The sequence below is a fragment of the Bombus fervidus genome, chromosome 1 (assembly GCF_041682495.2).
Source record: "Bombus fervidus isolate BK054 chromosome 1, iyBomFerv1, whole genome shotgun sequence".
Classification (NCBI taxonomy): domain Eukaryota; kingdom Metazoa; phylum Arthropoda; class Insecta; order Hymenoptera; family Apidae; genus Bombus; species Bombus fervidus.
Genome location: NC_091517.1, coordinates 15,868,532 through 15,884,055, shown reverse-complemented (window position 1 = coordinate 15,884,055; position 15,524 = coordinate 15,868,532). Strand labels below are relative to the sequence as shown.

General features: G+C 34.9%; 2 protein-coding genes across 6 annotated transcripts in view; one reads left to right on the top strand and one right to left on the bottom strand.

Moving 5' to 3' along the window:
* The window catches only part of Mam (neurogenic protein mastermind), a 249,876-nt gene extending 238,710 nt beyond the window's left edge, over positions 1 to 11,166 (bottom strand). For all 4 annotated transcript variants that reach the window (XM_072004426.1, XM_072004437.1, XM_072004448.1 and 1 more), the window contains exon 1: positions 10,029 to 11,166. In XM_072004426.1, the coding sequence (XP_071860527.1) occupies positions 10,029 to 10,520 (492 nt within the window). In that variant the 5' untranslated portion in view covers positions 10,521 to 11,166. The remainder of the gene's footprint in view (positions 1 to 10,028) is intronic.
* Positions 11,167 to 13,328: 2,162 nt separating this feature from the next.
* Elp4 (Elongator complex protein 4) lies at positions 13,329 to 15,414 on the top strand. 2 transcript variants are annotated; one of them, XM_072004510.1, is made up of 6 exons: positions 13,329 to 13,588; positions 13,690 to 13,827; positions 13,905 to 13,940; positions 14,007 to 14,626; positions 14,709 to 14,921; positions 14,994 to 15,414. In XM_072004510.1, exons 2-6 carry the CDS (start codon positions 13,710 to 13,712, stop codon positions 15,099 to 15,101), a joined length of 1,095 nt encoding a protein of 364 aa, XP_071860611.1. In that variant the 5' UTR covers positions 13,329 to 13,588; positions 13,690 to 13,709; the 3' UTR covers positions 15,102 to 15,414. The 2 variants fall into 2 exon arrangements, with proteins under 2 accessions (XP_071860611.1, XP_071860619.1); XM_072004518.1 differs by lacking the exon at positions 13,329 to 13,588 and adding an exon at positions 13,611 to 13,628.
* Positions 15,415 to 15,524: the final 110 nt, after the last annotated feature.

Genomic DNA, 15,524 nt, shown 5'->3' with positions numbered 1-15,524 from the left:
TCTCTCATTGGTAGAATTGAACCAGCCCATCAATGAGGCTTTTCAGATAATTTACGATCTCTCAAGATCGCGCTTTGATTTGCGCGTACAGGTTAAACGAGAATTAACAAGACAGAGGAGGCAATTAGGCTAAAATGTGATAGTTTGGGAATATTTTTAGGTTGAAAAATTGAGGAGAGTCTGCGTGAGAATCATTAGGATGATCGACTCTTTCTTAGAACTCGTTTCTTGTCTAGAAATTGGAAGGAAATAACAAAATTTTATGTGGTTAAGTTGTCTATCTTACATGCGGTCATTCCGTGTTCTTATTATCATAAACGCGTGATAAGGGTATTTTTAACAAAATAATCTTTCCTCGAATTTTACTGCAAAATTAATGCCTCGTATATCTTGAAGAGCAATTTTACAAAGTTACTTGCAACAATGTTACCAAGAAGATATTAACGTGATCCATGGTTTGAAATAGTCCATAAACACAATTTAATTTCTTCTTATTTATTCGGATATTTCTCTAAAGTAATACGTTTTGTTATAAAAGTTGTTATTGGTTAATTATAAATATTCTAGTATAACGTTGACGAAAATACAATTTATTTGAACAAAACTGACTCTTTTTTCTTTATTCCGATATATTTCTCAAAGACAACATAATGTACGTCTGATAACATCCAATAATATGAATCGTACAAGCCAAAGTTTTCTACAAGATCTGATTTCTCTGATTTCCTACTTGTAAATTCACTAGTGTTATTAGTAAAGTACAAGAGACTAGAAAATCCATTTATCCAGAAATTCAGAGAAGAACGGCGATGCTTAAAGATCGATGCTCATGGTTTGATTATGTTTGCAATGAAGGGAAAGGAATTGGAGGAACGATGCAGACGGCTGACACGATGCTCCTAAATTGTCAGTGGGCGTTTGACTAATAGATTGCAATAAGAGTTGTCGAGCCAGTGTAATGACAACACCGTAACGAATGTTGAGTTCTCGATCGCTTACGAAGAAAGGAGAGGCTTGAAACCGCGGTGGCAAAAAATCATTAACTTCTGTCTTTCTTTTAACCGATTGTGTCACATTATTTTTCGAGTATTTTTTTGTTATTCCTTCTTAGGATGATGTATTTGTGTGTTTGCTTTTTAGATAAATAAAATTTAAACATTGTTAAAAAAGTAAAATCTTTAAAAGATATTCATAAATTTACGATCTTTTCAAAACTTTTCATCGCATAAGTCAAACACAGCTTCATTTATTCATTTATAAGAACGAAATTTTCTACTAAGTTCCTGTTACTCCTTTTCTTCCCCGTTCCATTTCATTTAGTTAATGAATTTAATGTCACTTGTTACATTTTTTTATTATATAATTTTATCATCGTCCGTTAATCACATTTGTATTGAAATTATACTTCGCTATACTATATTATTATTATCATTCTTATTATATCCGTTCGCTCACACCAAGAACTGTGTACATAATAGATACAGAAGGATTGATAGTAAATACACTTCGACATTGTACGCGTATAATGACAGGACGATAACAATTTACAGCAAAAGTCGTTTCGATCGCTGTTTGAAATAGTCGCTGGAAAACGAAATTTATTTCAGCATTCCAACTTATTAAAAACAATTTTGAAAATAAAGCAATAGGATGAGCAATCATAAAAAGTTTCTTCTAATAAAATATTTTAATCACGCTCAATTGAGTTATTATTATTACCAAATTCCTAAATTTTATCATACTACACTATTAGCAAAATTCTTCATCCTATTGTACACACTGTCATTTGCAATATAAAGTATTATAGGCAAAATTCTGGAAAAATATTAAAGTAACAGGACTCTTTATCCGGTCCTACAAGAAAAGGGTTAAGAAAGGGAAACAAGAATCCACAAAAACAGAACAACATCGTTAGATGGATGAAGGAAATCGTAATTTGACAAAAAGGAGCTCGAATCCGACGACCGCGTGCGCAAAATGTGCGTGAATCGAGTACCACTGTGTCTGATCCCGTCAGTCTCGGCCGTTCAGCACGTGAGTCACTGGCGAGGTAGAGTCGGATAACAACGAACTCGAACAAATAACCTCGAATCCTTTTCGCATTACCGACTCGCCGAGGACGCGTAATACCGGCTAACTACTTACATATGAACATGAATGTGGTAGAGGAACGCTGCCATCGATCCTACCAAACTCATTTCTCGGGATGAGAACATGCCATTCCTGTCGTTAGATGAGCTTGAATAAAGATGAACGCGGACAAATAATGGCAAAGTGATGCCAACGGTACGGTGTAAACACGGGAAAGACTACCGTTGCTGGTGAAGAAACGGATTAATTCCATAGTTTTTCTTTTGTTTCTTTTACTTCTAGATGTTCCGTTGAATATTAGTTGTTGATGATTTGTTATGTTTGCTAGAAAGATAAATTCCTGGTAAAGAAGACTATTTTGAAGGTACGTTGGACGATATTTGAAAGACAATGAATATTTGAAAGAAGCAAAAAATAAACTTCTTGACGTATTCACCCGATTAAATATTTAACATAATTTAAAATTTGCCAGAGTTAAGGATTTCGTGACTCTTATTAACATTTCTACACAGTGCTACTTTACATCGACAAGAATCTAGATATTTATGAGCGGTAACGTAAATCGATATTTTATTACCCGATAATTATACAAAACACGTCAACGTTAATTAATAATTCACTAAACAAATAAATCATTTAGTTTCCAATAAAAACAAGTACAATCGCGTATAATTATTTCAGAGAACTTTTTTTCCTTCGTGCTCATTATCCCAATTAATAACCGCATTTATCAAAATCTTCTTAAACCTGACTTATATTCTTCTTTATTTCATACTGAATATAATGTTATGAAATCATTAAACATTATTGGGTAATTAGACTGCAGCAACTTACAATGCTTTAACTTCATTACCAATAATCAATTCCCTATTACATCTCAATTTAAATGCGTTAACCTATCCAAACGTAACGTTTGTCTTAATGTAACTTCTTTTCTCTGAATGAGACGCGTTACTTCAATTTGACTCGTAATTCGCCACTTTCACGCAAGTGTATTGCAACGTCCAAATTCGTCAAGCAAATCGGAAACACGTGGCACCGTGGGTAAAAGAAGAACGACGGAAAGGGAACGCTGAAAAGGACGACGAAGACTCGCGAAGAATCTGGTTCACCGCAGTCAACTTCCAACGGAAATCGCGATTCCCACAGCTTTCCCCGCGTTGCGGTCTGCGAGTATGGGCCGCTCATGCTACTTCATTGTTAGCCAGTGTAATACAGCCGCGACGCCATTATTATGAATGAGCGAAACAACCGCGTCGCTATATAATCTGGCAAGAAACGTACGCGACTGCAAAAGCGTGTAGGTCAATTTATACAATGCCGATTCTAAATCAAGGGATGCTTAATGGATTTAGAGTTAGGTAAAGCGAGAACAAATAAATTAAGGAGTTTCAATAAGGAGTTAACAATAAGTTAAGGAGATTGAAAAAGGACCTATAGGTTTCTGGTAAATATATATATAAATGCATATTGATTAATAAAATATAGTAGTAGTAATACAAACTATCGAAGCGTGATTAGGTAAATCGTGATAACAATTACCCAGCCTATATCTTCAAACTACTACTTTCCATTCTATTCACTTCATATTTTCTATCGCCACTAAAGAGATAATATGTTTGCCACGCCGCAGTACACGAAACTGTTCTTAAACTTTCTACTTCCCTCATTATCGTTACATAATAGAATTATGTAAAGAATTCAAGAATCATCAACGATGACCAAGAATCAGTCTGATACTCGATAATAATAATTTTTTAATTGCTAAGAAAATTGAATTACAAAAAGGATGTATCTAGAAAATTATTATTATACTACCAGAATTAATTCACAGTAGGACGTGTGAGTAGACTTTTATCCTATCTCTTTCTATCAAGGTTAAACCAGGCTCCATTCCAAGAATAAAAAATCATAAATATCATGCTACCTCTGTATATCGAAAATCGCCAGAAAAAGAAGTAGCATATTGAACCTTCGGAACGTTATTAACAGCTTGTACGACTCTTCGATAGAAGATAAGGTAGACGAGGACTCGGTGAAAGTAGCATATGTGTATTAATAAAATCAAAAGTTGTGTGAAAAGGCAGACATGGATCTGCGCAATAATGTAACGCAGATAAAAGGAACGATTAATTTCAGTTGAAAATTGTGCGACCTGATAACAATAAAGAGAGACCCATCGTAATCTACGTCGCGCGTCGTGACGAATTATCAACATCCGATGGCGGACGTATATCGTTAGAGTACTCAAAAATATGAAAACATCGCATTGATGCAACCTGTGCAAACAATAATAGCGGATTTGGTGGAATAAGAATTTCAATTTCAATGTATAATTTAGATGTTTTAGTAACCTACAAATTCTACGCCAATTTCATGCATTTATGTCCCATTAAATCCGGAAGCGAAGTGAAAAGAAGAGACCAAAGCTCAATTAATAATATAATAAGTAGCGTGCTGGGTTTCTGACTTATAATCTTCACACATCATAATTTCCTTTCAGTTTTGAATATCCTAAAATCGAAGATTTGTTATACACTGAAAAACAAGTAATTTGTAATATAAGCGCTTGTTATTAATAAAGATACTTAATTTGCCTCTATTTTCCATCTTATTTTATTAGGGGATTTCCTTTCATGTAAATATTTTATCTCAAACTTTCCTATTATGTAATTTAGAAACGATAGACAAAATATATTTATTTTAATCTTAAATGTGTAATCTTAAGTGTTTCACTTAACTGTAAATTTTCCCATATAATATTTTATCCAGATTTAAAAAGTCGTACACGTCGCTGAGTTGGTAAACCTCTTTTATTTATCCTGCTATAAATAATAGTTTGCTTTCACGTTTTACGGGACGAGGTTCGTTTAATTAACGAACAACGCGTACACACACACACTGAATGTTTTGAACTTTCACAAGTCGATATACAGTTCCTCTCTTACCTTTCTGCATACCCCTCTCTCTTTTAATTTAGTCTATCATCCAGCTAATCGACCAATTAAACACGAAGCTAATAAAAGTTTCGTGCGACGACTATTTTAACCGTCAGCTTTTCCCTCGATACAATCGGTTCGGGCGTGAGGACGCTTGTCACGTAATACGTGCATAGTGCATACACAAGCGATAACCGACCGATCTATTCTGGAAACATGGATTTGCATTCGTGTTTTTGCATGCTGTGCAAATTTTTCTCGTTCTAAACCTACGTTGGAATCGTTGATTCATTATTGGTGATCGCTAGATTGCGGATGTTTATGGATAGGTATAATTAACGATAGAATCATTGACAACTATAGAACTTGAAATAAATGAATCAAAATGAACGATATATATGAAAGGAATGCAAGAAAAACAAAGGTTTTACTTATACGTATTACAAAGAATGTTTGAAATATTCAAGAAACGCACCGCTGTGAATTTATAAAATTTCTATGGAGAAATTACGAATTGGTTATTCTAACTATTTTGGTATATAGTTTTAGTGGTAAAGAAATAGAAATTTTCAAGCGGAAAATTAAAATGAAATATTGTAAAATTAAAAGCAACTTAATCTCAACTTATTATGGATTTATAAACTAACTTTATCAATTAAGGGTTAAACGCTTTCTTTCATCCTAACGCGAATAACCTTGACTTGAAAACGATTGTCAGAAACTAATTGTAAAACGACGAAGAAATTTCACGAACAAAGATCAGTTCTTTTCACGTGGATAAGAAATAACATTGCGTCAATGCGCATTTGTATAAACGGTTGATACACTTATCGTCGCTTATCGTCTCTGTAAATAGCGTGCCGATGTATTTTTGGTTTCGCTTTAATTTAGATGCGATCAAACGTTTTGTATTTCGACGGTTCAGTTTAAAGAATATTCTCTTATTCCGAGTTAATTAATTTCTTACACCGATAACTGGATTGCGTGTAAAAAATCCTTTAGATAATAATGCGAATTAGAAAATCTTGAACTGATTTTATTAGACAGATCGTATAAACACTTGAGCAATACTAATACTTGAGAATCGATAGAGTATATTTTATCAAATAGACTCGAGTATACGATTACTCGATTATTACTTTTATTAACTTGGTAACCTGAGACGAGTTCGAAGAAATGTAAAATTACTTTATGGATTGATATTGAATACATTCGTGATTTTTATGTTGCAGTAAAATCAATTAATGGAGTCTATTATTGAAATACAATCCTATAGATTTATATTGGTTATTCGATTAAACAAATATATCTCACGCCAAATAAATGAACTTAATCTTTGCAATAAAATCGATTAATAAAGAATATGAAAGAAGTAAGAAACGAAATATTCATTGATACAAAACTCCAAAAAATCATGATTCGTTAACTAGTATTAGTTTCACGTGTTTAATAAATAAATTATAAGAGAATCAGTGGAACGAAGTACTCTCTGAAATAAAATTTTGTGAATTTATATTGAATATCGATCGATACATTAAACAAATTATTTTGTCGAATCAGTTAAGAAAATAAAGGAACTAATGAAATAAATATTTCCAAATCTGTATCAAATAATTGAATCTACACTCGATGGATATTTGATTGATTGCAATTAAATTTTCGTATTGGAATCAAATACGGAAACAAAGTATCAAGGAGATCTCGAAAGAAAATTCTACGAATTTGTATTTAACTTATCACAGATGTTGAATATAACACATAGAAAGATTATAGTATTTATATCTAAGTTGTAAGAGTTGTACTCGAGACTGATTGAAATTCAAAATGTATTTACTCGAAACTAGAACACACAAATCTCATGGGCAAGATAACCAAATTAGAGAAGATTTATAACCAACATCCTATCTATCCAACTAACGAGATGTTACCACTAACATTAATATGAGATCAACCATCAGATAATGATAATGAATTGTCAGTGTTCAAATGCTCATCATACCTTGGCATACCTTTACAAAGCACAGACAACTGAAAACTTGAATTCAATCTTCCAATTTATATAACCAAATGAAATATCCTAATAAATTGATACTATATGTGTGTAGCTATTCGATTATTAATTTACTTAAAACTTTGTTGAGATTGAAATTGACGTTTTACAAGTAAATCAATATTTGTTTACTTAAGCAATATGTACAGTGTTTGATAACTACTAAACGAACCAAAACTTTTCGTTCTTCATTTTCTCCGATTAATTCTTGGAAAATTGAGCAAGATGAGTTGACGATTCAAAAATGTTGCAATTAATAAATCACGCTTACCGCGATACACATCCCAACCTTCACAAAATTATAATTCTTTATACTATAGTCTCGTTTCCATTGAAATCAAATATTAGCAATATATACATAATAAAACCTAGAACTACAGCATAATTTTATAATTAGAAAGATACGTTATAAGCGCATACTTCATTTCCTACTTCTTACTTCCTAACAGAATAATATCAAAGGTGATAAAGGAAGAGAGTAGGTGTAAACATTGCGAATTAAAAAAAGGACAGAGAAAACAAAAAATGTAGAAAGAACATTTGCACCTCGTTGTAGGAAAGGTTGTCAGCAAGCTCTGTGAAGGTCGGAATAAACGCATCGCGTATAAGTTCGTGACAATGACGTTATACGTACCGGCGTAGAACGCCCCTGCATTGACGTAAATCCAAGGTTAATATGGGACGTCTCGAATCGAACGCCTACAGGTAAGCGACGTAGGTAGAGAGCCCACGATTTAACGATACTTTGTGCACATCCACCTGTTTCGAATCGCTTTTTAGACGACACAAACGACCGATATTATCGGGGAAATAAAGGGCGCCTGATAGATAAATATTTTTCCGTGGAAAATATGACGAACTAGCAATTTAAAATATTCATTCGTACAGTAAATATTTATATATTTAAGAATTGTATTATGGTGTATATAATTAAACCTCTGAGAATGTGATGTGATTATAAGAAATGGGGATTTACCTACGTGTTAATAAACGAGGAAATAAGCTTTTCAATATTAGCTAAATTTTCCTAATTTAAAAATAGTTTGGTATAACCTTTCGTAAATTAAATAACTGTAGCAAGTAACTGCAAGAAACTGATATCTGTTACGTCAATCATACGGAAATAGAACACAATTTAACGGTTCATAATAAAAAAGTTATTCTACTGTTTAAAGATTACTTTGAAAAAAATATGTATTCGTTGTTAACCCACGCAACGTTGGAAAAAGCAGTTAAAGTAAGGTCAGGTTTTATCGATACGGGATAGCAACATTTTAGTTGCACTTCATAAAGCAAAGCTTGTAAGATTTATCTTCTTTTTTGTTAGATATTCATGAAATAACTACGCCATTTTCGAAACATATTTCTCGCGATAAACGATTCGGAAAATAAACCGATATTTTTCTAAACTTGTTAAATATTCGAGCTTTAAAAAATATCGGACTTTAACGCTTGTTGACTCGCAAGCGTTGTATTGAACTTCGCAAGATGTTTGCAAGATTTATCTTTTATCAGATATTTCCCGGACTTATTGACTTATACTTTCGAAATGATTAAGTGTTAAAAATAATATTAAAAAAGGAAGAAACAGTCTAAGTTCATGAGTCGATGATACTGCGAGTGGAAAGTTACGATACTTTTCGAACTTTTCCTTGTTTTTCTAAGTTAGTAGATTTATTAAGAATTATACATAGAAAAAGAAATTTCAAGCTATATGAATTTGTACAATTTGTACTAGGGTTTACCTGTTATAAATTGGAAAAATATATTGGAAAATTATACAGTTATGTATACTGAATGAAACAGAGGATAGATTTTGGATTATTCACAAGAATGAATTGAATTTTATGTACGAGTGGCATTTGCATATGATTGTATGTGCTACACGTAATTGCTAAATTATGCGTTTAATTGCATGACTCGTGTGTTCGAAACCTAATATAGAACAGCAGCGGCAATCAACAGTTTGAATGTTTTCTAACACGAGTGTATTCGAAAATCAACTTCTACTTGTATATTAACGGATATTATAATGTAGAATCTAGTTATTAAAAACTTTATTACGAAAGAAAAAATAAAAGACTTGTAAATAAAACAATATCCTCAATTATAATCGCCAATAAAAAATTACGCGACCTTAAGAGACTCTAAAGTGTCCGAAATATTTGTCAAATTGCCAGGTAATATTCCGAAAATTCGGTGAGCAAAACATTGCAAATATTATCAGTGCGCGGCAACAGTTCATCGAGTGCTTTGTAAATGAAACTTGGTAGGATAGGTGTAAAGAGCATGGTATTTCATTACGCCCGCGCTTCGATTCCAAACCTGTGTAGTAGAATCTTGACCCGGCAAGTTGCCGAGTGCCGCTTACTCGCTATATACATACTACACAGTTTAGATGTTCTCAATCGCGTGACCCTCGACGATTGCGTTTCTGGATCGTGCACGCGCGCGCGCGCCTACATATTTGCACGATACACATCGTAACTGTGAAGAAAGAGGAACGCTCCTCGATCGTAAATGTTCGAGCCTGCTTCATTCTCGACAAGAAAATTTGTAACGTATATCATCGATAATTTACGATGATCGTTAACAGCCGATTATCGCGATGTTTGGAGTGGAACTCAAATCGTTCCGGATGAGTAAACACAATAGCACCGACGATACAATCCGTCGTCCTCGTCATCGTGTACGCGAAGCGTCATTAATCTTGCCCGTCGGTAGACGGAAGCGAATGCACGAAATAACAAGGTCACGCGCGCGAAAGAGAAGAACATGCGATAAGAAGTTTGGAAGAAGAGGAAGGTTGACGACCGGCATGTACTTATGAGAGCGCGCGCGCACGCTTGCACCAGCGCGAGCACCTACGCTAGAACTCTGTAAGCGCGCGCGACGAGGAACTCGAACGGGAGACAGACGAAAGCCAACAAGTAGAGTAAATGACTCACCACGTGAACACTGGAGAGACCGACCGGCTCGCTTTGCTTCTTGTCCGTTTTCTTTGCTTGTCGTTTCGCCTTACTCTCGAGGAAACGTTGTTTCAGCACCAGTGTGTCCTGAATATTCTGCTCGCACAAACCGTTAAAGCTTTGATCGAATCTCGGTATACAATCGGTCTGTCTACGCCGATAACTTTCGATCCTACGTCTGAGACGATCCACAACCGCCTGTCTCTTGGGGGTGAGTACTTCACCCATGCCAGGTGCTTGACCCATTTGTTGCTGCAACTGCAGCTGTTGACTTGTTATATTCAACTGACCGGCCGCGTTCAAATCGTGAATCCCGGCTGATTGGGCTAAAACGGTGTTCTGCAGGTTGTTTACGTTGTTGGCGTTATTGGTATTGGTATTAGCCTGGCCCACGCAGACCGAGATTGGGCCAGGCGCAGTGCCGGGGGGGCCTTGCGGGGGCTGGCGGGGCAGGAGCCCCCCGGCCTCCATACAGCCCCCTAAATCCACTGCAGGGTAAGCCAGCTCAGTGAGAACCTCTGCTACCGAAGCGCCTGACGCACGCTACTGCTACTGCTGCGACCTCGTCTCCCGCCGTTGCCCTCCAGCCGGGCATCCTCTGCCACCCTGCCAATGTGACGATCCTCAACTTCCGGTCAAGACGCATTTGGAATATGTCGTCGCGTCGTTCGCGCCTCGACACCGCTGCACCGCGCGCTTAACTTCGTCCTGTCTTGTATAAACAACAACGCCGGTTATACTTTTGAACGATGTACCAAGCTTCGCGTCGATTGTCCGATCGTTTCACAGTTTCACTCAATTCGATATGTTCGATAGTATATAGCGTATAGCACGCACGTCTCATACACATAAGACACACGATATTATTCAATGTATAAATCTTCGTTGATATTGTCGTTCGATACGCACTCACGGTCCTTCGACAATTTGTTTTTCCATCAAACGATTAATCGCGAAGCTGAATAATAAAGCAACACACTATAAACAAAGTTCATCACGTTTCACCTTCCATGTGAAAGAAGTTTTCGAACTGTCACTGTTGACGAGACGCGCGCGAAGATTCGACAGTAGGACGGAACGTTCACCGCGCGCGACTAAGTTCAGGGCCTGGGAAGTCCGTGTATACAAGAGGCGCCCAAATTGCCACGCCATCTGATAGTGATCTTTACAACTAAGCGTAGTTGGCGCCACGTATGAAATTCATACTTTCTTAGATTCTGTTCAATACAAACTACGAGCGTTTATCGGTTACGAAATTGTGCTGTTTTGTTTTTATATAATGTTTTCTTCGATGATAAATGTATTTTAACAAGAAAATACTACAAATTTATTGAAATTAGAGTATGAGGTCCCGTGATATATATTTACAATTAATATACTGTTATATACATATATGTTTATTTATATTATCCGACTTAAAATTTATTCACGGAGGAATATGAAGTATTCTAGTTACTGAATTCTGTCTAGAAAATTGAAATAGAATGTTAACGAAAACATCTAATTATTTCATGAATCTAATTAGTAATAAACAAATATATTCCGAGCTTTTTTAGAAATAAGTAACGGAGTGATTTCTCAACTTCTCAATGTCAAATGGATACGTATCATTTACAAGTTAGTTAATCAATTTGCACAACCTTTTCAAATAAAAAGGAACAGATAAGATATAAATTACCTCGTTTCATAATCTACACAAAAACATATCCAAACTCACAGAAAATGGAACTGCTCTACGATTTACTGAAATCGTAATCGATATAACACAACGTGTGAAGCAGCAGGAAAGTCGACATGTATTGTTCCTTGTATACATTCAGAAATATGTCTCCAATGCCCTCTTTAGTTGCTAAAGTCTAACTACAATCTTTCAATAAGAAGCTCTCTCTAACCGTTTTTCCTCTCTTTTCGTTCCTTGTCTCTTTCACTCTCTCTTTCTCATAGCGTCGCGCGTCTACGCGAGAGACGGGAAGCAAGATCGTAGTGGGAGTATGGGACAAGCCTTTCGCGGGGTAATATCAGCTCTGGTTCGCGGATCAGACACACGCTTTACCAACGAAAGACTTTCTTGCACGCGGAGACCGGTGTGCGAGCGTTCTACTGTCTCTACCGACCATGAGGGACGGTATATACGGTATTACACGGAAAACAGCAGCGTATGCCGCGTGCGCTGAATCTCTCGATTGTCCCGGTGCGTCGAGTGCACGTTGGACGTCACAACAGGTAGTTGAGCGAGGGCAGCGTGCTACGGCCTCTGTAGGAAGAAAGGAAAAGACTGGGAGAGCGAGCGAGAGACCGATAGGTCGGCACGAGTGTGCTGGAAAAAGAAAACACGCCAATGGAAGGGGAAATGGTAGGAGAAGTAGGAGGAAGACGGCCGAGTGGGATATGCTAGAAAGAGAGAAAGATGGGATAGTAACAGAGAGGGGTTTTTCACTGTTGGTCGGATACCTCCGCACCGTGCCTGTGCACAACTGCCCGTGCCACAGCGCCACAGCTTTGAATCTACAATCTACATGCACGAGACGGGTTACTCACGCGTTCCCTTTGCTCCATCTCTGTCTTCTTCCTAGACTATGTCCTTCTCCCTTTCTCCTACACTTACGTATTCCATTCCCCCGCTATGGACTGCTCCCCTCTAACTCTAATATAGGGACGCGTTTCCATAGTTTGTCCTTTTAAGTGTTCGAAAAGTGATGCATAACGTCTAAAAATTATTTTGTATAATTCAAAAGTGTTTGAGGAATGTTTGTGATATTTTTACCTTTATGTTTTATTAGCATTTTTAAATGTATTTTTTTGATAATTTCTATCATTTTTTTAGTTATTTATGTCAATACGCATAGCATGCTTGATTATTAACAAATCAAATAAATTGGTTTTATTGATGTAGACATTATATGGGAGATAAGTAATGCATGTTAGAACTTAAAATCGCACACATAATTAATTAGATTACGTAAATGTTTCAAAGATTTTTAATGAAGTTATGTATACATTAAAATATAGATATATAATTTAAACAACAGAAACAATCAGCTTTTTATGAAAAGAATTATGTGTAATAAATGTAACCGACTTTGTAATCAAAATTATAGTTTATTAATTAAAATTACTGATATGACTGCATTCTAGCCGAAGAATTACTAACTATGAAAGGCGTCAGCTACCGACTGTAAATCAGCTGTATGTATTGCCATCTTTTGTCTACTTACCGTATTACAACCTCTTTTGTCTACTTACCGTATTACCTCTATTGATAAACAACTCATTTTTATAAATTTTTGATTTTTTACAATTTACTCGCACACGTTTCGATAATTCTATTATTCAATATATGTTATATGTTATATTTTAATAATATATGGAATATATTATATGATGCGTATAAACATAACCTCCAAATGTAGACGAAGTTGTTGCGACACGTAAATCAAAATTATCGTAAACAGTTACTTTTTTTACTAAAGGTTTTATCTTAAATAGTATTGATTTCGTATTGTTATTTTGTGTATGTAATATTTATTGTTACGCGTTAAGTGACTGTTTTTTATGAAAAGAATTAATATTGTTAATAAGGTACAGATAATAATAAATATCTATTTAACTGTATAGAATAAACTGTATCGTTATTTTTTAGCTTGGAAATAGTTTTGAAAAATGGATCTAACTACAGGAAAAGGTAGCAGAATTCCCTTTATACCGGGGACTAAACCCTCAATAAAAAACTCACAACTACTTGTTTCAACTGGAATTCCTTCCTTAGATCATATAATAGGTTTGAATTTATTTGCAATAATACAATTTTTATTATGATTCTCTATCATATTAATGCATTTCAATCTATTCTTTTAGGTGGAGGATTACCTGTTGGTTCTTTGTTTCTTATTGGTATGTAATAAGTATGCTTTTTTTATGAAAAGTGAATAACATGAACAAAATGACTTCAATTTTTAGAGGAAGATCGATATGGCACATATGCAAAAGTCATGTTAAAATATTTTATGGCTGAAGGCATAGTTACAGCTCAACCATTATTAATTGGATCTAAAGATGTTGAAACATCACAGTTTGTGTCAGAAATACCAGCTGTTGTAACAGACACCACATCGATTGATCAATCATCCAATTCTGATGAACAAATGAAGATTGCTTGGAGGTATCAAAATATGAAAATAATTGATACTTCCCCAACTGGAGGACAAGCTTTTGGTCATTTCTATGACCTTACAAAAAGAATGGAAAAAGAAGTAATCGAAAAAGCAGATATAACACAGTGGTACGATGATAATTGTCCTAAAGAAGACAATGCCTTTAACAATATGACATATTCAAACTTATTAAAACGTATTCAAGATACTCTGAAGAAGGGAGGGCACTCAATTTCAGAGACACCTACAAAAAGACAAGTTCTAAGAATTGCAATTCATTCCTTAGGATCTAGATTATGGTGCAGTGATTCTGTAAATGATTCACATCAAGATTTATTCAAATTTTTGTATTACTTTAGAGCTCTTTTAAGATATTCTTATGCAGTTGGAGTGATAACAGTGCCTACAGAATGTTTTGAAAATTCAGTACGTTTCATATTTATGTACTTTATTTATTAAACCTTTTATGTAAATATATATTTATTTATTCATTGTTATTAATTTTTAGGATGCTACTGCACAACGGATTGAACACTTGTCGGATGTTGCAATTAAATTGGAATCATTTGCAGGCTCACAAAAAGAAACAAACCCATTATTTAAGGATTATCATGGCTTATTGCATCTACAGAAGATGCTGGCTTTAAATACTATAGCACCTCATAATCCAGAATCACGAGATCTTGTATTTAAATTACGTCGAAAGAAATTTGTCATCGAGGTAAACTGACTTTATATATAGAACAAAATTAGAGTTTAGCTATGTGTATGTATCTTCACCGTTTTATTTTAGGTTTTACACCTACCACCTGAATTAGGAGATACTACTCAACGAGAACAAGATGAAACGATATCCCAGTTCGGATGTTCTAGTTTACCACATAAGAGCTTAGATTTTTAAGAAAGTATAATGTTGTACATTTAAAACAATTCTGCCTTTGTATAAAGAATTATTTTCCTGCCCTCTCGACTTTTGCTTGTAAAAGCTTTTTGCGTATAAATAACTACAGACGAGTATAATACGTAATATTTGAGTCAGAAGTACATAGTACGCCGCGTGAATTAATGTAGACGGGAGGAGATAGGCTTCGTGAACACACAATAATACGCATGACACGCCTACTTACTCTATGGTATCATATCAAAAGTAAATTTTACCATAAATATTACAAATATTAATATTATAATTGTTGATAAAAATCATTTTTGCATGACTAGAGTCTCACTCAATTTCAACAAAAATATTTAGGAAGTGAATTGAATTATGCTCCAATCGCATCAATTATTCATGAAATTATAATATCATAGTTAAATGTTCATTATC